The sequence below is a fragment of the Salpingoeca rosetta genome (assembly GCF_000188695.1).
Source record: "Salpingoeca rosetta unplaced genomic scaffold supercont1.23, whole genome shotgun sequence".
In the NCBI taxonomy this organism is placed as follows: domain Eukaryota; class Choanoflagellata; order Craspedida; family Salpingoecidae; genus Salpingoeca; species Salpingoeca rosetta.
In genome coordinates this window covers 1,065,144-1,087,643 of record NW_004754911.1, presented here as the reverse complement: position 1 = coordinate 1,087,643, position 22,500 = coordinate 1,065,144, and the positions used below count along the sequence as shown (strand labels likewise).

General features: G+C 55.1%; 4 protein-coding genes across 4 annotated transcripts in view; 2 read left to right on the top strand and 2 right to left on the bottom strand.

The window, feature by feature from the left end:
* PTSG_08498 (uncharacterized protein) overlaps positions 1-12,160 on the top strand; it is a gene marked incomplete at both ends in the record, with an annotated part of 13,380 nt that extends 1,220 nt beyond the window's left edge. Inside the window, 39 exons of the mRNA XM_004990689.1 lie at positions 126-198; positions 427-566; positions 771-866; positions 1,068-1,102; positions 1,272-1,644; positions 1,885-1,935; positions 2,154-2,222; positions 2,452-2,523; positions 2,754-2,915; positions 3,136-3,244; positions 3,450-3,529; positions 3,751-3,834; positions 4,059-4,199; positions 4,376-4,531; positions 4,759-4,827; positions 5,044-5,136; positions 5,333-5,444; positions 5,683-5,732; positions 5,926-6,039; positions 6,372-6,473; positions 6,663-6,683; positions 6,876-6,939; positions 7,151-7,206; positions 7,369-7,507; positions 7,725-7,776; positions 7,950-7,993; positions 8,129-8,193; positions 8,542-8,667; positions 8,933-9,118; positions 9,351-9,421; positions 9,547-9,598; positions 9,747-9,836; positions 10,092-10,373; positions 10,548-10,732; positions 11,059-11,128; positions 11,287-11,375; positions 11,595-11,707; positions 11,893-11,919; positions 12,093-12,160. Of these exons, the coding sequence (XP_004990746.1) occupies positions 126-198; positions 427-566; positions 771-866; positions 1,068-1,102; positions 1,272-1,644; positions 1,885-1,935; positions 2,154-2,222; positions 2,452-2,523; positions 2,754-2,915; positions 3,136-3,244; positions 3,450-3,529; positions 3,751-3,834; positions 4,059-4,199; positions 4,376-4,531; positions 4,759-4,827; positions 5,044-5,136; positions 5,333-5,444; positions 5,683-5,732; positions 5,926-6,039; positions 6,372-6,473; positions 6,663-6,683; positions 6,876-6,939; positions 7,151-7,206; positions 7,369-7,507; positions 7,725-7,776; positions 7,950-7,993; positions 8,129-8,193; positions 8,542-8,667; positions 8,933-9,118; positions 9,351-9,421; positions 9,547-9,598; positions 9,747-9,836; positions 10,092-10,373; positions 10,548-10,732; positions 11,059-11,128; positions 11,287-11,375; positions 11,595-11,707; positions 11,893-11,919; positions 12,093-12,160 (3,981 nt within the window). The remainder of the gene's footprint in view (positions 1-125; positions 199-426; positions 567-770; positions 867-1,067; positions 1,103-1,271; positions 1,645-1,884; positions 1,936-2,153; positions 2,223-2,451; positions 2,524-2,753; positions 2,916-3,135; positions 3,245-3,449; positions 3,530-3,750; positions 3,835-4,058; positions 4,200-4,375; positions 4,532-4,758; positions 4,828-5,043; positions 5,137-5,332; positions 5,445-5,682; positions 5,733-5,925; positions 6,040-6,371; positions 6,474-6,662; positions 6,684-6,875; positions 6,940-7,150; positions 7,207-7,368; positions 7,508-7,724; positions 7,777-7,949; positions 7,994-8,128; positions 8,194-8,541; positions 8,668-8,932; positions 9,119-9,350; positions 9,422-9,546; positions 9,599-9,746; positions 9,837-10,091; positions 10,374-10,547; positions 10,733-11,058; positions 11,129-11,286; positions 11,376-11,594; positions 11,708-11,892; positions 11,920-12,092) is intronic.
* A 193-nt stretch (positions 12,161-12,353) lies between these two features.
* On the bottom strand, positions 12,354-14,751 carry PTSG_08497 (methionine-S-sulfoxide reductase). The gene is made up of 6 exons (XM_004990688.1): positions 14,618-14,751; positions 13,967-14,152; positions 13,712-13,777; positions 13,431-13,519; positions 12,950-13,238; positions 12,354-12,796 (listed from the first exon to the last, which is right to left on the bottom strand). Exons 1-6 carry the CDS (start codon positions 14,679-14,681, stop codon positions 12,681-12,683), a joined length of 810 nt encoding a protein of 269 aa, XP_004990745.1. The 5' UTR covers positions 14,682-14,751; the 3' UTR covers positions 12,354-12,680.
* On the top strand, positions 14,697-17,474 carry PTSG_12739 (uncharacterized protein). The gene is made up of 4 exons (XM_004990687.1): positions 14,697-15,628; positions 15,737-16,077; positions 16,360-16,485; positions 16,768-17,474. Exons 1-4 carry the CDS (start codon positions 14,803-14,805, stop codon positions 17,134-17,136), a joined length of 1,662 nt encoding a protein of 553 aa, XP_004990744.1. The 5' UTR covers positions 14,697-14,802; the 3' UTR covers positions 17,137-17,474.
* Positions 17,386-22,500, bottom strand: part of PTSG_08494 (uncharacterized protein) — a 10,470-nt gene continuing 5,355 nt past the window's right edge. The window contains exons 9-22 of the mRNA XM_004990686.1: positions 22,172-22,318; positions 21,893-21,975; positions 21,609-21,676; positions 21,396-21,480; positions 20,888-21,119; positions 20,618-20,679; positions 20,251-20,329; positions 19,926-20,005; positions 19,599-19,666; positions 19,313-19,376; positions 18,853-19,092; positions 18,425-18,547; positions 18,080-18,158; positions 17,386-17,837 (exon numbers count right to left, since the gene is read on the bottom strand). Coding sequence (XP_004990743.1) covers positions 17,736-17,837; positions 18,080-18,158; positions 18,425-18,547; positions 18,853-19,092; positions 19,313-19,376; positions 19,599-19,666; positions 19,926-20,005; positions 20,251-20,329; positions 20,618-20,679; positions 20,888-21,119; positions 21,396-21,480; positions 21,609-21,676; positions 21,893-21,975; positions 22,172-22,318 — 1,512 coding nt within the window. The 3' untranslated portion in view covers positions 17,386-17,735. The remainder of the gene's footprint in view (positions 17,838-18,079; positions 18,159-18,424; positions 18,548-18,852; positions 19,093-19,312; positions 19,377-19,598; positions 19,667-19,925; positions 20,006-20,250; positions 20,330-20,617; positions 20,680-20,887; positions 21,120-21,395; positions 21,481-21,608; positions 21,677-21,892; positions 21,976-22,171; positions 22,319-22,500) is intronic.

Sequence of the window (22,500 nt, the reverse complement as noted above, 5' to 3'; positions counted from 1 at the left end):
ACACGCATACACACACACACACACACACACATACACACACACATACACACACACACACACACACACACACACACACACACACACACACACACACACACACACACACTTTGGTTTTGCGTTTGCAGATTGTGTGCCGGTTCTACTCGGACGGGAAGGAGTTTTCGCCCGATGAGCCAATCCCGCTCACCGACCTCACACGTGCGTTGTTACCGACACGCGCAAGCATGCGCACAGGGCGTTGTCGCAGAGCGCAACAAGCCACGAGCCCGTGTGTTGTCTGCGTCTCCTGTCTTCATTCATGAACACACACAAACACACAAACACACACACAAGCACAAGCACATACGTTTCACACACACACACATATTCACATTCACACACACATGCACATACATCCTCACACAACGCACATCCTCAAATGCGCAGGGGGCGGCAAGGTTGACATCCAGGCGCTGTTTGAGTCTGCGAGCGGGGATGTTCTGACGGAGAAGAAGGTGTACGACGGACAGGAGATTCGTGCGCAGCAGGAAGTCAAGCTGCTTGGGGAGAGCCAGTACACCCCAACGGTCAGTCACTGAGAAGGGGAGAGGAAGGCGAAGGGGAGGGGGTGGATTCTGAACGGTTGTGTGCAGATGTGTGCTCGTGTTGCGGGCGTGTGCGCATGTGTGTGCGGGCGTGTTTGTGCTGTCATTTTGCGTTACCTTGTACTTTTGTCCTCCCGATGTCTCATCCCATCCAACCCACCTTGTTTCCCTCGCCGCCACACACAGCAAGACATGGTGGTGCCAAGCTACACAACCAAAGGCGATCGAAACAGCGAGCGCGCCAAGAGCGAGCGCGGGTTTTGGTTCTACACCCACGTCACCGTACGTCACGCCTTTCGCCTTGAGTAAACCGCTGTGTGTGTGTGTGTGTGTGTGTGTGTGTGTGTGTGTGTGTGTGTGTGTGTGTGTGTGTGTGTGTGTGTGTGTGTGTGTGTTTGTGCGCTGTGTCAACTTTGGATTGCGGCTCACCTGCTGTCATTTTGCATGCATGCATCTGTCCCCGCGGCGTACGTATGAATGCAGGCGCCGTGTGAATTGCTCGTTGCGTGTGAGAGCAGGTTCGTGTCCAACCCCTCCCCTCTCTCTGCATTGCTCTCTTCATACACCCAGCCCTCTTCCTTGTTCGCCACACCAACCGCCCCTCGTTCCTGCCTCAGCTGTCTTCACCATTCGTGTCACAACCACTCTCACCACCACACCACACCACACCACGCCACCACGATGCAGCCTGGTGAAGGAGATGTACCAGCAGACGCTTGTGTTCGCTGCTGGGGAAGTGGCCAATGTGAAGGTGGACGTGCTGACGCCAAAGGTCTCCCTGTCAGACTGCATTGAAATCCGCTGCACGTACATGGACAAGAACAACAACATGTGCCTGCTGCCAGACGACTCGCAGCTCGACAGGTACATCCCCGAGGCCTTTGGCGACAACGTCCGCACCCTCACCTACAGCGTGCCTGAGGACCGCAGTTACATCACGCTCGAGGTTGGGGTGCAGGGCAAGGTGGACCAGCAGGGCACACGCGCTGTCATCAAGCTCCTCTTCACGCACCTCAACAAGGAGAAGACCACAAAGGCAACCCTCTACCCAGGCAGACCGGTGTGTGTGTGTGTGTGTGCTTTGTGTTCATGTGTGTATGTATGTATGTGATGTGTGTGCATGTGTTTTGTGTGCATTTGTGTATGTATGTGCTGTGCGTGTATGTGATGTGTGTATGTGTGTGTGTGTAGAGATTTTCTGTTGCGCCTTTTTTGGTTTCTGCGCATACACCTTCCTGTCGGTGTTTGCGCTGTTGCTCACGCACACTTTTCACGTTCTGCATACCTATGCGATCATCAGCGGTGCGTTGAGCTGTGTGAGGGGGAGAGCCCAACCTTCTACAACAAACAGGTAAATCAGTTTGCACTGCAGGCAGGCGTGCACACATGTCGTTCGCGCTTGAGCACGGGCGATGTGCGATGTGCGATGTGCGATGTGCGATGTGCGCTTGACATGGAGAAGTAATGCATGCACATGTGTGCACACTCACGCCACGAGCCTTGCACCCTCCCATGCCTCGACACCATGCAATCCCACGTCATCACTGCTTCTGATGACGGCTGCTGCAGCCGCTGCCGCCGCTCCGCTTGAAGATAACGGATAAATACGGAAACTTGTGCCGCTTCAAGAGGAAGGAGGTGCGATTGGTGGTTTGGTGGTGATTGGTGGTTTGGTGTGTTTTGGTTGAGTTGTGTGATTCGTGGTTTGCTGGTGTTGGTTGTGAAGCAGCTGGCAACCGCCTCAATGAGGGACGATGTGCCAACGCTTCTTGGTTGCCCGCTCACATGGGTTGTCCTTTTGATGGCGTCTGTGCGTACGTGTGCGTGCGTGCGGTTTTGTGCGTGTTGACTTGTGTTGAGTCTACAGCTGCAGCCGCTGCTGTTCGCGATTCAATCGAAAGACATTCCTGATCCCATGCACATCATCTACGCAAACTCGGTGAGCCACACACACACACACACACACACACACACACACACATGCACACAACGCATGTATGCGTGCGTTTCTGCACTTCATGAGGCGCCTTGTGTTCACTCCATCCCACATTGCTTGTGGCACTGCATGTCTGTGCTCATCATGTGTACATGCGTGGCAACATGCGTGTGTTCACATGTGCCTACTTGCGTGCGTGTATGTGTGCGTGTGCGGTTTTGTGTTGACAACAGAGTGGCGAGTTGGTGGACACACCGGCCATCACGTTCCACCCCGTGGTGCGGGCCCCGAAGACGATGAAGATTGCCATTGCGCTGCTTGATGCCGAGAAGCTGAGGAAGACATCGCCCACATCCTCCGTCAAGACCCGCGCAGATGCGGCAAAGATTGTTGATGTACGCTCACAACACACTACTAGCGGCTGTGTGTGTGCGTGTGTGTGTGTGTGTGTGTGCGTATCAGAACTATCTCCGTCCATGGTTCACATGCCACATGCATGCTTGTGCCACAACCCTCATCGTCATTCACATTCACGCCTTTGCTCTCGTTGAAACATCATCCCTCCACCCCCCCCCCCCTTTCTCTCTCAAAAACACCATCGCCATGTGCATGCAGGGCCGGAAGTGCGGGTTGCACGCCACCATCCTGCCTGGTCCCGACCCGTGCATCGTCCGTCTTGCTCTGCGCGGTCTCGCTGTCGACTTCTCAAGCGACAGCCTCGAAGGTGCGCCCCCATGCAGGTGTACATGCGTGACGCTTTTGTGTGTATGTGCATGTGTGAGCACGTGCGTTTGTGTGCACGTGCGTATGTGTGCATGTGTGTGTGCATATGTGTGTGCGGACTTGACGTCATTCGTTCGTGTCATTCGCGCCACTTGCTCCCCTCACCACCTTCCCCCCCCCCGTCTGCGTCCCTCGACGGCGTGCAGTGTCCAAAGAGGAGCTGCTTGAGCTCGTCGGCCGCTCCAACGAAACCTTTGATGACATCGCAGTCACCGTCCTCACAGAGGTCAGTCCCAACATTTCGGCAGCGCACATGTGCTGGTGCGTGCGCGTGTGTGTATCTGTGTGTGTGCGTGTGTATCTGTGTGTGTGCGTGTGTGTGTGTGCCGAGGAAGGAACCTAGGGTCGTCCCTCGTGTGTCGTTACATTCACGGGCTGTCCCGTCGATACCGCTTTTGTTCACCTCATCATTATATCATCACCACCACCCGCCATCATCATCATCAGAGCGGCGACGAGGTGGATCTTGGGAAAGTGCCGCACTTCAAAGCGGAGCAGGGCCACAAGAACGTCACCAAATTTGTCAAGCAGGTATGCTGCAGTGCCCACTGTCGATGCTGTTGCGTGTGTGTGTGTGTTGTGTGTGTATGTGTGTGCTTGTGTATGTGTGTGTGTGGTTTCCTCTACATATCTTTGATGATCAAGTCTTCCTGCTGAAAACAATCACACACACGCTCACACACACATGTACACACACACACACACGCACACACACACACACACACCCTCCTTTCCTTGCGTTGCCATTGCCACAGCACGGGAAGTTGCCGGCGCTGTCTGGGCCGTCGCGCGCCCCCGGACAACACGTCCACTCGTTCACATTCCGCCTCGGTGACACGCGCGTGTCCGCACACGTGCAAATCGTGGCAGAGCCCGGCGCACTCGCACAGCTGCAGGTATGATAGTTTGGCGGCGGTGGCGTGCTAGTAGCGTGCAGGACTTAGTGTGACATGTTGTCACAAACAACCTGCTGCTGCTGCTTCCAACACACACACACACACACACACACACACACACACACACTGCCACCACTACGCTAACTCTTCCTTCTCGTCCCTCCTCCTTATATCAGGTGCATGGGCAGCTGGGCGAGGTGCACCGACGCATGACGGTGAGCAAAGCGAATCCGCTTGTTGTTCGCGGTCTGGACGAGGACGAGAACACGGTGCCCCTCAAAGCCGAGGATATTGACCTCACTGGTGACATCAACAACACGACCATGAAGAAGGTCTGGCCTGCTGCCGTGCTCGAATGCTGCTTTGGTCTGCTTGCTGATGAGTCGGGCTCTCCGTTTGTACAACACACGTGCGTGTGTGTGTGTCTATGTCACATGTCACCCGGTGTCCTCCCTGTCTCACGCTCTCACTCTGTCACGCTCTCGCTCTCTACATGTGTTTTGCCGCCTTGGCGTGACGCATGCATGCCCTCCTTGCCGTTCATTCTTGGATATGACAGGAGGTGCTCAAGACGGGAGAAGTCGCCCTGTATGGCTTCAGCGTCAATAGCAGCCCGGGGCAGACGCAGGTGCACACACACACACACACACACACACACACACACACACACACACACACACACACACACACACACACACACACACACAAACACCTGCGCTCTGCGCTCTGCGCTCTGCGCACAGGCTCGCTCCATTGTTGATGTGCCATCCTGCCTGTACAGCTCAAGTGCAACCACCATGACCAGCTTTGTCTCACCTCATCTGTTCACTTGCGCGTGTTTCAGCTTGACGTGCACAACACGGCAGCGAATCTGCACACCAAGCACGCCCTCCAGGTTCTACCGGGCATTCCACACGCAGTCGCTGTCTTCGAACAGGTGTGGTGTCTGTTCCTGCATTTGTATGTGCGTGCGTGTGTGCGTGTGTGTGTGTGTGTGTGTGTGTGGGTGTGTGCGTGTGTGTGTGTGTGCGTGCAGCTGAACAAGTCCGGTTGCAAGTCCGGTTGCATGTGTGTGTGTGCGAGCATCAGCGCTGTACCTCGACGATGTGTGCTCGCGTGTGCGTGGTTATTAGGGAGACGAGAGTGCGGTTGACCCCGGGAGCGAGTTGACCGTTGAAGCCAATGCGGAGCTCTTCAGCGAAATTCGCGTCAGGGTTGTTGATGCCGACGGCCACCACTGCACATGTACGTGCTGTCATGTTGAGGTGGTGATGGGGAGAAGCGCAAGACGAGGCGAGAAAAAAAGCGGTGTGAATGCGGCCGCGCATGCGTGGGTCTTATTGTCTGGGGGTGGGAGTGTGTTTGTTGCAGGTTTGGTTGTTGCAGGTTTGGTTTTACTGTGGGTGCATGTTGCCTTGCTTTCTCACCGCTTCCCTCTGTGTGTTTGGGTTGTGCCTGCATCTGCATTTTTGCGTCTTTGCAGACCTGACTAGCGGTGTCGTTGCCATCACAACTTCCAAGAAGGACATCAACGTGAGCATGCGCCAAGCAAGCGCACAATCTCGCACACGCATCCAAACACATTATGCGTCCCACCAGCTTCGCTCTATCTTCACAATACACACACGCACACACACACACGCACACACGCACACGCACACATGCGCCCGGCCCTTGCATGCATGTCGCTCACACACGATGATGTGGCTTCTGCGTTACGTTACAGCTGACGGCCGAGCCATCAGCGCTCCAGACGCAACTGCACGATGCCGAGGCAACGTTCAAGCATGTTTCCCTCTCCGGCAAACCAGGCACAACCAACATCATCTTCCACCTCAAGGTGCCGAGTCGTGCTGTGCTGTGCTGGCGTGTGTGGTGTGCTGTCCCTTGCAATCCATCGCGTTGACAGATAGTGTCATGAAGAAAGCGCAACCAAACACAGACAGACACGCAGACACACAGACACACACACAGACACACAGACGCACGCACACACACACGCACACACAGACACACAGACACACGCACACACACACGCACACACACAGACACACAGGCACACGCACACACACATACACACACATACATACCTCTCTCCTCTCACGTAATCGTCCACCACTGTTCCTTCCCACCAACTCATCTCACCGTTGCACCCGTTGTGTGATCAACCAGACGTCGGCGCCCGTTGCTGGGGGTTCGAAGACAAAATTCAAACTTGGCGGCGCGCTGCGCGTCCGCATGACCGAAGACATGAGCACACCAGCCAAGATCAAGGTATGATGTATGTGTGTGTGTGTGCGCTTGCGCATGTTTGCATTCGTTGGCACTGTACGCTCTTGCATGTGTTTGCGTTCGTTGGCATTGTGCGGTCTTGCATGGTAACGTGAGTGCTTTCTCACGATTTGCATGCGCCATTCCCTGTAATCACTGCTGTTTCCTTCCATCGCTGCCACAACCTGCCAGTTCCCCACCGCTGAAAATGACGTGAGTCACACCCGATCGACGCATGTGTGTGTGTGTGTGTGTGTGTGCGTGTGTGCCATCAATTCTGCTCATGCCACATCTGTGTTGCACGCGCCCATCGTTCCTTTGCCGCCGTCGCACCACCTCGACCACAACTACCACGTCACTGTACTCACATTCCCCTGCGTTGTCTCTGCTGTCGCACGCGCGCAGGAGCTGCCGGCAATCACGGCTGGCGAGGCGTTCTCGTTCCCCGTGCAAGTCGTCAGCAAGGGCGGTGAGTGGCAAACCGACCCATACGTATATATTGCTGGACCCAAATCCAACGTGTCAACCACCAACACGACCACGCGAAACCGACGCGATTAACACCAATGCGCGACGCGGAACATCTCCCCTGCCTGCGCTGCCACCCTACCTGCGTCCACCTCGTGTCTCCCTTGCATTCGTTGTCTCTCATCACAGCTGTTTGCGTTGTGCCGATGCAGGGGACGTTGTGATGCCGTCTGTCTTGGAGCAGCTTGGGTTTTCCCTCGCCGCCAAGGTGGCGGCAATTGCAGTGGTTGCGGGGTGTGCAATGTGACATTGTTGGTAGATGCAGGATGCCCGATCCTTGTCATCATCACACCCTCACACACATACACACACATGCACCCACATGCACGCACACACACCTACCCACGCTCGGGCGCTTGCATATCTGCAGGGGTTGCAAGCGCACATGAATTCGACGCGCAGTGTGCTGCTGGCGTGCTCTCCCTCTGAGGACAACATAAACTTGATTGTGCAAGCGCCCGATCCGCTAACAACAACAGGCCGTGTCGCCATCAAGCTGCAACTTAGAGGTCTGCCATCCTCATGGCCTGTTGTGCTGATTACCTGCCGTTGTGCATGTTCACGCGCTTGTGTATGTGCGGGGCGTGAGTGTGCACGTGTGCACGTGCGACTTTGGTGCTGCGCTTTAGTTTCATGAATGATTGTAAAACCCTCCCTCACGTGCGTTCGCTTATTGTCTCACTCCCTTGCCCCCTTCCCCCGCCCTTCTGACTGCCCACCGATCAGCCGGCAAGAAACGCTTGACTGCAAAGACCGTGGTTGCCGTTCACCCTTCAGCGTAAGCCATTGTGCCATCGCCACGCACACACGCCCACAACATACCCACATTCGAACACACGACTGCTCACCTGGTGCTGTCGCTTGTGTTCCTTAAGTGTGCGAATCATATCATCGTTCTTGCTCGACCGTCACCTCAACTCACCGTTTCTCGTTGTGCCGTCATCTTGACAGGCCGGTTGCCGTTGCTGCTGCCGAGGGCGTCGAGCCCGCGTCAGGTCAGCACACACACACACACACACACACACACACACACACACACACACACACACACACACACACACACACACACACACACACACACAAGCCGAGTTGTGTGCACTCACATCACGTCATCGTGTGTGCATGTGCAGTGATTGCGTTGGCGCCCAATGGCAGCCCTGGAAGGCTCTTTCCATCTGTCACGTTTCTCCTCAAGGCAAGTCAATAGATATTGAGGGCACTGCCATATGCACGGACGCAGTGTTGTCGCATCTACGCTTGCAATCCGCTAGTCTCAAGACACCACGTGTTTTTTCTTCCTGTTTCAAATAGATACACGTACACACACACATACACACACATACACACACACACACACACACACACACACACACACACACACACACTCTCTCTCTCTCTCTCTCTCTCTCTCTCTCTCTCTCTCTCTCTCTCTCTCTCTCTCTCTCTCTCTCCCTCTCTCTCTCTCTCCCTCTCTCTCTCCCCCGGCACATTACCCTTACCCGCATGTTAATACCGCAACCCGTCTTGGTGAATGCGTGTGCAGGATCAGTACGGCAACACTGTTCCCGCTGAGGCGGACATGCCGTGTCGCCTGTCCCTCCAGCAGGAGAACGGAGAGGGCGAGCTTGAGTTGCAGCCGACCACAACCCCATTCAGCAACTCCACACAGGTTCGACCAACTCTACTTCACCACTCCATGTGTGTGTGTGTGTCAACTTCACACACGGTAACCCTGAGAGTTCGCTCACTCGTCTTCCTTCTTCGCCACACACGCACGCACGCACACACACACACACACACACACACACAAACACACACACACACACACAAACACAACCACAACCACAACCACAACCACAACCACACACACAACCACAACCACAACCACAACCACAACCACAACAACTTTGTCACTGCGCCATGGATGGTGTCAGGTGAACGCGGTTGCGCGGACTGCGTTCCCACCCGGGCAGTACACGTTTACGGCTGCGGGGCCGGAGGGCGTCAAGCCGTTGCAACGCATCATTCAGGTGCTCGACTCGCGAAAGGACGCCAAGGTGTCCGCACAGCAGCGCCACGAGAAGAAGTTGGTGATGGACAACCTCAACAGGAGCCTCGCAGTGAGTACACTGCACTCACACCCCCGCGCCTGTTTGCATCGCTGTGAGTGTGTGTGTGTGTCTGTGTGTGTGTGTATGTGTCTGTGTGTGTGTATGTGTGTCTGTGTCTGTGTCTGTGTCTGTGTCTGTGTGTCTGTGTCTGTGTCTGTGTGCGCGTATTGTCTCGTTTTTGTTCACATTGTTCCCAACTATCCCCACCTCCATCACATCACCACCACCATTGCTACCACAGCAACAACAGCAGAAGCTCCGCGCAACAAAGGCCGCCTTCGAAAAGTTTTCGCAGCTCCGCAAGATCAAAGCGTGAGGCCACCCCCCCCCCTTCTTCATGTCCACACCACCACCACAAGCACCGCCACGACTCCCGTTTATCACTATCATCGTTGCCACCTTACATGTGCTCATCATCATGTGTGCGTGATCTTCAGCACCATTGAGGACATTTTGCGCCACCACATTCGATCGCGCCGTCGCACAGCGGTGAGCACACACCTGCATGTATGCACATATGCGCACGCGCGCGAATGTGACACCACGAACGCATCCTCTGTCTCACTCAACACTCCGCTTGATCATCACCGACCACCACCATCGTGATCGCGATCGACACCATCATGGACGGGAGCAGCTGCGGGCGGAGGACCTGTTGCGCCATCCCGACGCGTGCGCTGAACTCATTGCGCAGCGGACGTCATCCCGTCGACGCGGTGGCCGTGAGGTGCGCACTCAGGCAGCGATACAATGCTGTCACACACACTCGCACGCACACACAGACACACAGACACACGCACAGACACACAGACAGACAGACTGAAGCTGAATCCTGTGCACCAAGACTGATTGTTGGCGCTGATGATGCTTTTTGGTTTGATGTAACCGCTCTCATCTCCGCTTTTGTTTTCTTGCCCACATTGCGCACACCCCATCATCACCACCACCACTCCCATCATGACCACCATCGTTGCTGCTACAGCCCCAGCAGGTTCCGGCCCGCTTCCGGGGCCAGGACGTGCTCGGGTTTGTGGGCGAGCTGTTGGAGGCCGAAGATCAAATGTCGCAGCGCCTGGCCAGCTATGCGCTCGGGTCACACATCAACTCCATCATCTGCGTGCGCCGGGAGACGGCACTTAAGCTGCAAAGGAGTTACTCCGTTCGCGACATCGAACGTCTTCCCCGTCAGCCGTTCAGACAAGACACACCAAGCGCCGTTGCGCGCTTCGGCGGGCGTGCGCTTTCGTCTTACATCACCCCGCGGGTACGTGTGCGTGTGTCTGTCTGTATATGTGTGTGTCTGTGTGTGTGTGTGTGTCTGTGTGTGTGTGTGTGCACCAGACGTGCATCGTACGTGCAGCAACAGTTTAATTACCCTTGCAACTCCCTCACCAACAACCCCCTCCCTTTCACCTTCCTCCTTATGTTTCGTCTTCAGGTGAACGATGAGCGGCTGTTTGGCCTCCTCAACCGAATGCTGCACGGGCTGTACGTCTTCAAGGATATGGACACCGCCGTCGCCTTCCGTGACGCGCGCGATCAGGCCGACAGGGCCGACAGCCGCCGCAGCAGCCGGGGCCAGCCCACGGCACGCGAACTGTCTTTCCGTACGCTCTTCACCCAGTGAGTAACTTGCTCACACATGCGGCCCTTGGATACTGTTGATGTTGTTGCCCCTAACACTCGCTCGTTGTTGTCGTTGTTGTCGTTGTTGTCGTCGTTGTCGTCGTTGTCGTTGTTGTTGTTGTGTTTGTATGTATGTGCGTGCGTGCGTGCGTCTGCTGTCTGTCCGTCTCTGTCTCTGTCTCTGTCACTATCTGTCTCTCTCTCTCTCTGTCTCTGTCCCCCTCTCTTTCTCTCTGTTTGTATCCGCTGTGCGAGCGCACTCGTGTGATTGCGTGCCCCCATCTACGCTCATGACTCATCGTGTACAATTGTTGGTGATCCAGGGACATGCGCAAGGTTGATTCGCTTGGTTTCTTTGGCGGCAGAAGCGGCCAAGTGCCCCCACTGGACAAGGTGAAAAAAAAAAAAGGAACCTATCAAGTACATGCTTGATGTGTGTGTGTGTGTGTTTGCCAATGCCATCTTGCTGTGAGCGTTTGGCAAACTCCTTGACAGCCCCACGTCGTTGTTGTCTCATCTGCAGCCCCTGCTTGTGTCACCTCGCACGACAGCTGCACGGGTGCGTGTGGCTCAAGGCAGAGGAGTCGAACGAGCTGCGCGCCCTCCGCGCCGCCCAGCCGTACTGTGACAACTTCTTCACGTGAGTTCTGATGGCGTGTCGCGTATTGCACGTGCCGGAGTTGTGCAGTTGAACTGCAACGTTGAAACCGTCAACCCTGTGCCTTGTTGCGTGTGGGCGTTCTCCTTGTGTGATCGTACCTCCCTTGTCAACAGTGTGTAGCCCTTGTCGCAGCACACCCACTCATTCAGCCCACTTACCATTCCACCTGCCAACCCTTTGTGGTTCTGCAAATCGCAGCGTGCAAGCGGAGTTGGCTGATTTCGACAAGGATGAGGCAACGCTTCAGCGGGAAATTGAGAGCCTCCAGGCCCACGGGCAGGCACTCATGACAGAACTCCGCAACATTGGAGGTGACGCCCCCTCTTGCATCATGCTGCAGATGTGTTGCGTCACGCGGTCGGAAGATGCGTTTGGGCGGGGGGGGGGGGTTGTGATTGCAGGAGGCAGAGGTCGTCGTGTTTTGTGCATGTATGATCACAGTTGCTTCCATTTTCGAATGCTCATGCTGCCATCACATGTGTGTGTGTGTGAACAGGTCTGCCAACGGATCCTCGCACGCAACGTATGTGGTGGAATTAACTTGCTTGTTAATTGTTTGGGTATTTGTGCCTGCTGCTGGTAGTGGGGTGTTGGTTTCTGCTCCTTCGCCTTTGTGCCGCGTGCACATGTCGACCAAACACCACGCCACTCACGCCACTCACGCCACCATCACCATCACCACCTCCGCCTCGACAGGCCCTCAAGCTGCTGCTCCTCACGCGTCTGGGGGTGATGGCAACCCGCAAAAGCGCCACAAGCCATGAGCACCAGCTGTTGCGCTGCATCAACCAATCCCCGCAACCGACCAAACTATCTGATACACCCAACAACCCATCCCACGCAACGAATAGTCTGCCCATCCGCCATAAAGCCATACAAGACTTTGATTCGCCCACCGCAGCAGCGCTCACGTGCTTGCATCATGCATGCCACCCCGCGCCGTGGTTCTCCTCGTGTTGTTTGTGTTGTCTGTTTAACAGTTCAACCCTGCTTCTGTTGTTGGTTCTTTCGCTGTTGCTTTGTGTTCTTGCTGTTCGTGTTGCTGTTGCTCTGTGTGTGCTTGGTTCGTTTGTTCATGCCTCTGTTGTGTGCAAACTCAATTGAATCAACACTCACATCTTCCTCGTACAAACACACACACACACATTGAACGACAAAATGACAATCGACACGCCACTGACAAAGCAGCAAGCAACACATCGTCAACAAAACCGCAATTGATGTCACCCGTCTCCAACAAAACCGCAATCGATACGAACACCACCACCAACCAAGTTCCAGTGCTCACTCGCCAAAGACACAGCCTGCCCAGACCTTGCTCCAAACGTCTGGGTTGGTGGAGGTGCTGGCCTTGTCCTCGTCGCTCAGATCCCATTCCAACGGCGGCGGCAGCGCTTCGCCTGATGGTGCCAAGAGGGAGGTGGAATGAGCAGGGCATTGCACTGCATAGAACAGGCTAACGAGGCACCAAAAGGTAAACACACAGACACACACACACACACACACACACCACATGACCAGCGCACACACCACACGACCAGCGCATACGGCACCTGTTGGTGCGGCTCCGCAGTATTGGCGGTTGCCTGGCTTGTCGAGGTACTGCTGGTGATAGTCCTCGGCGTAGTAGAAGGTTGGACAGGCCACAATCTCCGTGGTGATGGCCTTGCCGTCGAGCTTGGCCTGATACGCCTTCTTCGATGCCTCGGCAAGGCGCATCTGCTTGTCGGTTGTGCAGTAGATGCCGCTGCGGTACTGTGTGCCCACATCTGGGCCCTGGCGGAACCCGTGCGTGGGGTTGTGCGACTCCCAGAAGATCTTCAGCAGGTCGGCAAACGACGCCTGGCACGTGGTGCATGTGTGCATGTGTGCATGTGTGTGAGTGTGTGTGTGTGTGTGTGTGTGTGTGTGTGTGTGTGTGTGTGTGTGTGAACGGGAGCAAAAGCGGGGGCACTGCGGAGGCTATCGTGATGACACATACGTGCCTGCGTACTTGGCTCACGAGCAAGGGCAACATGATGAAGGTTAGAGTACCTTGGCTGGATCAAACACGACAAGCACAGCCTCCGTGTGGCCTGTCCTTCCGGTGCACACTTCCTTGTATGTCGGGTTCTTGGTGAAACCTGAACGAGTTCCGGATAATACGCACACACACACACACACACACACACACACACACACACACACACACACACACACACACACACACACACACACACACACACACACACAAGAAGCAGGAGGATGAGTGTTGTCGCTGAGTGTGGACAGGGGACGCATGTACCTCCATTAATCGTTGTTGACAGGCAACTCACCGTTGATGTAGCCAACAGCGGTTGTGTACACTCCAGGCAGGCGCTTGTAGAACAGCCGCTCCGTGCCTATTTTGTGTGTGCGTGTGTGTGTGTGTGTGTGTGTGTGTGTGTGTGTGTGTGTTTGGCAGAATGAACAAGAGTCGCTGGCGCCGGTTGGCAGGCGTCGACACGCAAAACCAAACAACGCCATGGACATGTACATGGACACGCAGCGCCAAAAGTAGCAGGGGTCAGGGGGCAAGGCAGAGGGCGCACCCCAGAAGCAGCCTGTGGCGACAACGACTTGCTCCATGTTGTCTGGGAACGGTGGCTTCATGGGGTTCCCGAGGACAAAGTGCTTGTCGGAGATTTTCATCTCCTCATCCCGGCCAGGGAGCGCCTTGTCCTTGGAGACCATGGCAGGCTGTCGACAGGCGGCAAACATGCTGACGGCGCGTGCTGCTGCGGTGGCGCGGTCGGAAAGTGAAGTGAACAACGACGTCAACGTCGGGTGCGTCGTCGTGGTGGTGGTTGGCGTCGGTGTTCCCACGGGCGGTGCAGGCGTGGAGACAGCGTCAGTTGCGGAGTGTGAGAGGGACGGGGAACAGGAGGAAGAGCGCGCCGAGGAGAACACCACCACCACCAGGTGCAGAAGCAGCAGCAGCACTGATGTTGTGAGTCGGCGTGCGAGTTTGCTTGTGATATGACACGACCATGACGATATTGCAGCCAGGCAACGTCAAACAAATACACACACACACACACACAAAATACACAAACACAAACACACACACACACATCCACACAACACAAACGAACACACACACACACACACATACACTCACACACACACACACACACACACACACACACACACACACACACACACACACACACACACACACACACACACACACATCGGCTCACCGGTGAAGGTGGTGGAGAACAGGCGAGGCGAGAGGCAATGACGGCGAATGAGGTGGGTAAGCATCAGCGGTTGTTGTGGTGAACGAGCAAGGACCGCAACAGTCACAACTGATTGGTACTTTGCCAATTGCGACTGCTGCAATTTGCAAACACACCTCAAATCCCACACAAGCACAGCCGCCAATATGGAGCCGAGCAAAGGCGTGCGGCTGGCGGTGCTTGGAGCGGTGATTGCTGCGGTGTTGGCGTGGGCGGTGTACGAGACGGTGCTGCGGGATGCCACGGCCATCATCTCCTCCGTGCTGGCACTGACAGCGTGTACTGCAGAGAACGTGCTGCACGTGGACTACGCTGGCCTGGCGTCTTACGAGGCAGAGGGGTACGCACCCTACGCCAGCGTGTGGTACGATGCAGACCTGCAGTCGTACGAGGCGCGGTTCCTTGCTGCCAACGCCTCCGCCGTGTACGTGAGCCGCCTGCACGGCTGCGTGCTGCAGCCGCTCTCGCCGCACATGCAAGCTGCCAGGGACCTGTACCACCGCGCTGTGTCCGCGGAGAGCGAACAAGACGCAGCCGAGGTGGGAGCGCTGCAGTCTTTGCTGGCGCAGCTCAGGCCAGGCGGCCCTCGCCAAGCGCAAGCACACACCGCAGATAAGGACAAGGAGATCAGCACAGGCAGCAGGAATAGCGGCGAGAGCCAGGCCGACGACCATCGCAGCAGCAGCAGCAGCGATGTTAACGATGATGCTAACGATGATGATGATGGCACTGGGTACTTTGGTGACACGGCGCTGTGCAGTGACGATGAGCGGCTGAGCGAGGAAGAGATTGCGGCGTTGCAGGCCATCTTCGATGCGGAGATCAAGCGTGGAGAGCAGCAGCAGGAGCACACCCGCGGCCTCGCAGCCGTGCACTGCGGCAAGCTGGTGGCGGAGTCGTACGCGTCCTGGCTGAACATCACGGCAGACAGCGCCCAGCTCGGCTGGTCCAGGAGCATATGGATACACTCTAGTGAGAACATAGTGATCAGTGTGGAGAATTACGTCATCGTAGGTAGTCGCACAGTCCTCATCGCATGACATCGCCGTATGCTTGCGTGGATCCCGGAAGCACTGTAAGATACGTTAGGGAGCCAGTGTAAAACTTATTTTTTCCTACCTACCCGCACTTCTTGCTACCTGGACATGGACGAGAGCGTCGACAACGACCTCATCCAGCTGCGCCACCTCCTGCACATGGTGGACGGCCTCGACTACAACGAGCACTACGGCATGATCAACGACCCCGCGCGCATGCTGTTCCTGGAGCGGTCCACGGCCGGGTTTGCGCGCAACAAGGCGCCCGCCCATCTGCCTGGCGAGCGTTGGTGCTACAACAGCGGGGCCACTAACTTGGCCAGTTGGATGCTCCGCCAATCTTTTCCCTCCTGGTGGGACTACTGGCGCTTCCCATACGAGAAGGTGAGGGCTTTCTATTGGATTGAGTGTGTGCATGTGTGCGGGGGGGGGGGGTTGGGAAAGGTTGCAGACTTCATTCCGTTGCATCTGCTCGCATGCTTCTGCACACACACACACACACACACACACACACACACACACACACACACACACACACACACACACACACACACACGCACAACCGACAACCGACACAATCAAGCCCACCACCACATCAGTTCTTATGTCCCTGTGTACCTTGTGCCTCACCACCCATACTTCTCATCCCTCAACTGCTTGTATCAGCTGTTTGCACCCATTGGGGCAAAGTCGTTTGTGCTGGAGACGGACAGCGAGGGCATCTTTGTTGGCAGCAGCTTTGGGTTTGCCACCGCCCGCGACTGGGCACGTTTCGGCGTCCTCCACTTGCAGGTGAGTTTGCCATTCAAGGAAAGGGAGAACCTTGGACATGGAGCATGTCTTAGAGCAACTTGGTTTCATGATCCCATCACATCACTCCACTTGCGCTCCTTCTAACGCGTACACGTTGCATGCATGCATGCACACACACGTACACATATTATACACACACGCACACACACACACACATACACACACACACACGGGCATGGTTGCCACATTGGTTGTCATCGCTAATCCACGCCACGTCAACCCTCTCCTCCTCCACCTCCACCACGCTTCTTCCAATACCAGCACGGCCGCTGGGGTGAGCAGCAAGTGGTGCCGGCGTCATATCTTCGCGACTTCACCTTCAAGCGCCTGACTGTCACCGATGACATTTATTCTGGCGGATGGTGGCACCCACCCGCCGGCCGCGAGAACGTGACGCAACTGCAGCAGGACCCGCGCACCGCGTGTATTGCGCAACACATTGAGGAGAGCGCGTGGACGACGCAGTGCATTCCGCATGAGGCAATCATTGCCGAGGGTTACAAAGGGCAGATGCTCATGATCATTCCTTCCAAGAAGTTTGTGCTGGTGCGTCTCGGTCATCTCTGGGATCGCGAGAACCGCATCCCATTCTTCGATGACGTCATGCGCGTGCTCAACGCAGAGGTGTAGGTGTGAACTGCTGGCACGGCCTGACACCAGCACGTGTGCGATGGCTTAGGCAAACAGAAGAGGGGTGGGGGACGTTGTGATGTGATCGTCTTTTGCACTTGCTAGTTGATTTGAGTGTTGTGTTCGTGTGTGTGTGTGTGTGTGTGTGTGTGTGTGTGTGTGTGTGTGTGTGTGTGTGTGTGTGTGTGTGTGTGTGTGTCTGCTCCTCTTTCTCTCCCTCTCTTTGCGCCAGAATGCTTGTGTTCAATCTGCTAGTTTCGTGTTGATTGTCTGCTGGTGTGTCACGTCACATCACTCAACCACGGCCAAACCCCAAATAAAACAAAAACGAAAGCAAACGCGCGTGTCTGAAGAACAAGCAACAGCGGTGTCTAATAATCATGACATGAACAAAACCATGTCTCTAGTCATACAGAAAAGGTGAATTGTGCACAAGCTACAAACAAAACGACAAAGCAGAGCGAATGTGTGTGCGTGTGTGCGTGTGTGTGTGTGTGTGTGTGTGTGCGTGTGTGTGTGTGTGTGTGTGTGTGTGTGTGTGTGTGTGTATGTGTGTGTGTTGGATGAGCGAATGGAACCAACACGCGTGTCATGCCATGTCACTTCTTGTTTGATCTGCGCGCCTTGTTCTTTTTCCCTCGCGCTTTCTTCTTCTTCGGCGCAATGAACTTCTTCACCATCCGCTTCTTCAGCCGCAATTGCTGTGTGCACGTAAGTGTGTGTGAGTATGTGTGTGTGTGTGTGTACGTGAGTGTACATTTGTGTTTGTGTTTGTGTGTGTGTGTGTGTGTGTGTGTGTGTGTGTGTATGCAGGAAAGGAGCAAGAAAAGGGCGCAGCTTGCAGAGGACAGTCGAGGTTCAAATGTCACAGCAAAGAGGAGGGCGTTGTTGCTTGCAAGCAACGATTGCAGATACACACGCGCGAGAGCACAGGATCCCTCACCTCGTCCAGCTTGGCCCTGATCTTGTCCGTTTCGTGCTGCGCGGTGGCATCCAGCATGCACGTGTACATCAGCGCGATGCTGACGACAATGACAAACACGAGACGATGGTGGTGATGGCGAGCGGTGAGGAATTGAGAGGAATTACGACAGAGCAATCGCACTCGGAACGCATTTGGGGGATTTGCAACACGCAGAAAGAGGGCGAGGGCCGTGCGAGCACACACACACACACACACACACACACACACACACACACACACACACACACAAGCACACAAAGCGTGCAACGTTGCAGCACAACGCTGCCTCCTCCTCGCCTGCCTCGTCCACCCATGTGAGCGCACCAGAGGACGATGATGAGCGGAACAACAAACGCGGGGCTGATGATGAAGTTGGTCGCGTCCTGTAACGTCTCCGACCACCGCGTCGTGCGTCGCTGGATGACATTCCACGCCGTGTCCATGCCCCTGTGCATGGCGGCGAGGGCAGTGTTGGTGGTTGATATGTCCACGCGAGCGGGCGGTGGTGGTGCCGGAACGAGCACGCGGTGGAACGAGCACACACACACACACACACACACACACACACACACACACACACACACACACACACACAAAAGTAAACGCACACACACACACACACACACACACACACACACACACACACACACACACACACACACACACACACACACACACACACACACACACACACACACACACACACACACACACACACACACACACACACACACACACGCAAGTAAACGCACCTGAACGGGCCGCAGTTGTCTGACGGCTCGAGGAAGAGGATGGTATACCCAATGAAGATCATGCAGAGAAAGAGGGTGACAAGCAGCACCCACAAGGAGTAGTTGTCGTCGGACCGAATCACGTAGTGCTTGGTGAACGGCTGAAGGAACGCGCGCAGTGACGCGTACTTCACCCAGAAAATGGCCAGCACCATCAGCACAGAGAACACAATCGAAAACGGAGAAAAGTACGACGCAATCCTGATGTGTGATGTGATTGAGGGGATTGGGATGTGAGGGCATACATACATGTGTGTATACGGGGGGTGTGGGTGTCTATATGCTCGGCATGCGTGTGTGTATATATGGCGTGTGCATCTGTGCAAGTGATGGAAACTTGATGTCAAGCAACGACAGAGCGCGCGTGCGTTTGTTCGTGTATTCTTGCACAAACGAGTTTCATGTGTGTGTTTGCACGCACCATACGAGCGCCTGTCCGTAAATCACGTCCATGATGCTCTTTCCCATCTGGAATGTGGGCTCGCCTGCCACCATATGCGTATGCGTGCATGCATGTGTGTATGCGAGGTGAATGCATAAATAAAGAGGCAGAATTGCATGATGGAAAGGTACACAAGTGCACCCGAACAATCGTGTGCTTGCAATCAAAGGTGCCATCCTTCCCACCGCGAACGCTGCCCACGCATCGTCAGAGTGACCACCATCACCATCACCACCACCGTCACCGCCAGCATATGGCTGCGTACCCGTGATTTTGCTGAGGGGCTTGAAGCAGTCGAGGGTGTTGCAGAGAACCCATCGGCCAACATCACCGCTGGAAACAGCACATGAACGTCAGGGGAAGCAGGCACAAATAAAACGCACATGTGCACAAATACACACATACACAAACACATACATACACATACACATGCATGAACACACATACACACAGAGCACAAACGTGTGAGCGGATGTGAGATGGAGTGTCAGCCAAGTTGGGAGCAGAAGATGCCGGTACGATGCATCCATCGCAGGTGTACACGACAGGCATATGCCTGCAAGCAAACAGCGCACATGAGTCGTGTACTCACAAGACGGTCGTAAAACACGTGGCGAGGAGGTTGAGGACGAGCAGCTGGAACAGATCAACGCCGACTTGCGACTCCCAACACTGGCGGTGATGAAGATGACAATGATGGTGGTGATGGTGGTGATGGTTGGTGACGATTGGTCGCAAAGACAGTGATCAAGGTTGTGTTTGGTGAAGATGATCGTGGCCATGGCATGCACGCACGCAATTCAGTCATGACGTGAGCGCGTGCGTGTGACTAGCCAAAGCGTCAGCGCAGGCACGCTTGCTCGCATATGTGTGTGTGTGTGTGTGCGTGCATGTGTGTGTGTGACAGTGTGCCGCACCTCAATCGAGTCGTCTGTCGAGAGACTGAGACTTGAACTGAGCAGCACGTAGATTGGCCCAAGCTTCACAATAAACGACCTACAACGCGATCGGTGTGTGTATGTGTGTGTGTGTGTGTGTGTGTGTGTGTGTGTGTGTGTGTGTGTGTGTGTGTGTGTGTGTGTGTGTGTGTGTGTGGACGTGTGAAAAGAAGTACGTCAGATCAGTTGCAACAAGGAACAATCCACCTCCACCATTAACACCAACGCCATCCATCATCATCATCATCATCATCATCATCATCATCATCATCATCATCATCATCATCATCATCATCATCAGCAGCAGCAGCAGCAGCAGCAGCAGCAGCAGCATTTCCATTCGCACCAGAACACAAGGACTTTGATGAGATTGGCACGGTCGGAGAAGTTTTGCGCCTCCGTCAACCCCTGAGCAGCGATGGCGATGGTGGTGTGGTGATGGTGGTTGGTTGGTTGGTTGGTTGGTTGGTTGAGTTAAGCGTGAACGACTGCAATCAAATGTCATTGCACAAGAGAGAGAGAGAGCATACACACACCCATGCACTCACAAACACACACACACACGCACACACACACACGCTCCCACGCACATAGACATTCACCCACACCCACTCACGTAGACGAAGGTTGGCAGGAGGGAGGAGCCCAGTGTTGCTGTGAGAGGGGCTGAAAGCTGCTCCCAAAACGCTTCAGAATCTGCGTACGCAATGCTGAGGCGGTAAATGCCAAAGAGAAAGCCTGCAAGCAACCCCATGATGAGGAAATTGCACATGCCGCGCCACGCCCACAGCTTGACGCGTTCGCCGGTCGACAGCTCGTTCCGCGCCTGGGCCCGACGCAGGAGATCCCTGGTGGTGGTGATGATGGTGATGATGATGATGATGATGATGATGATGATGATGATGATGATGATGATGATGATGATGATGATGATGATGATGATGATGATGATGATGATGGTGATGATGATCATTATGGTGGAGGTGGTGAGTTGAGGGCCGTGATCGTTTGGGGCGCATGTGCACGCTCGTGCACTTTTCTGTCTCGTGTTGAGAAGTTGCGACACCCCGTCGAATCTGCACAACATGTGCGCAGACACAAACAGGTGTTGCAAGCAGACTCACTTAAACTGGTTGCCAATTTGGTCTTGCTTGAGCTTCTTTCCAACCTCTTTCTTAATGGTGAAATCCCAACTGCAGAACACAGCGTCTGGTTATGGCGGTGGCAGTGGTGGTGAGCACTTGAGCGAGGGGTAGCAGGCAAGGCGCGAAGTCGGTAGAAGCATCAGAGAAACCATTGAGCACCATGCACGCATGCGTCACAACCACGCAACTCACCGGGAAACGGGTAGATGTTCTTGCCGTCTGTCTGCCGGACAATGCTGTTGAAGTGGCGACGCACCATCCTGTCATGCCATGCAGCACAAGCAACGCGACACAGCCGTGAGGACCACACCACAACTTCAATGTGTGCATGTGCATGTGTGTGTGTTTGTGGCGTGTGTGTGCCCTTGCCTGTGTGCATGAATGTTTGTGGGTGTGTCGTCTCTGTGTGCGCGTTAGTTCCGCTTTATCCATGCCCACCGCAATGCCCCATTTCCCATCACCATCGTGCGACTCACGTGATGACAATGGCCACCATGGCGAGCAAGAACGTCCCGAGCGCTGTCCCCAAATATGCCGTCGGCATGTCCCAGTCCAGGCCCTGACCGTGACAGCGGCAGTGGAAGTGGCAGCAGTGGGGGGCGAGGGTGCCAATGAACGGTGGATGAGTGGCTGTGTGGAAGTGGATAACAAACACATAAAGTCATCCTCATTGACGTCGACACATACACACACATACGCACATATGCACACATGCACACATGCACATGCAAGCAAAGCGGTACACGACAACGTACAGCGTAGGGAATGCTTGTGTTTGAGTAGCTGCCGATGTAGAGGGTGGTCTGGAGGAAGTACCCAGACCCTGTGAGGAGATCGCTCGGATCAAAGTCCACATCCGGCTCCTGCAGCAGAATCGACTGCGGGATAATCACAAACGCAGCCTGACCATGGTGGAGGAGGAGGAGGTGGTGGTGGTGGTGGGTATGGTGGTGTTGCGCAAGGGTTGAGATGAGTATGGTGTTGTTTGTGTGCTGTTGAGAGTGCGTCTTCATTGAAAACACACACACCCAACTGCACACACACACGCACGCACGCACCCATACACACACACACACACACACAG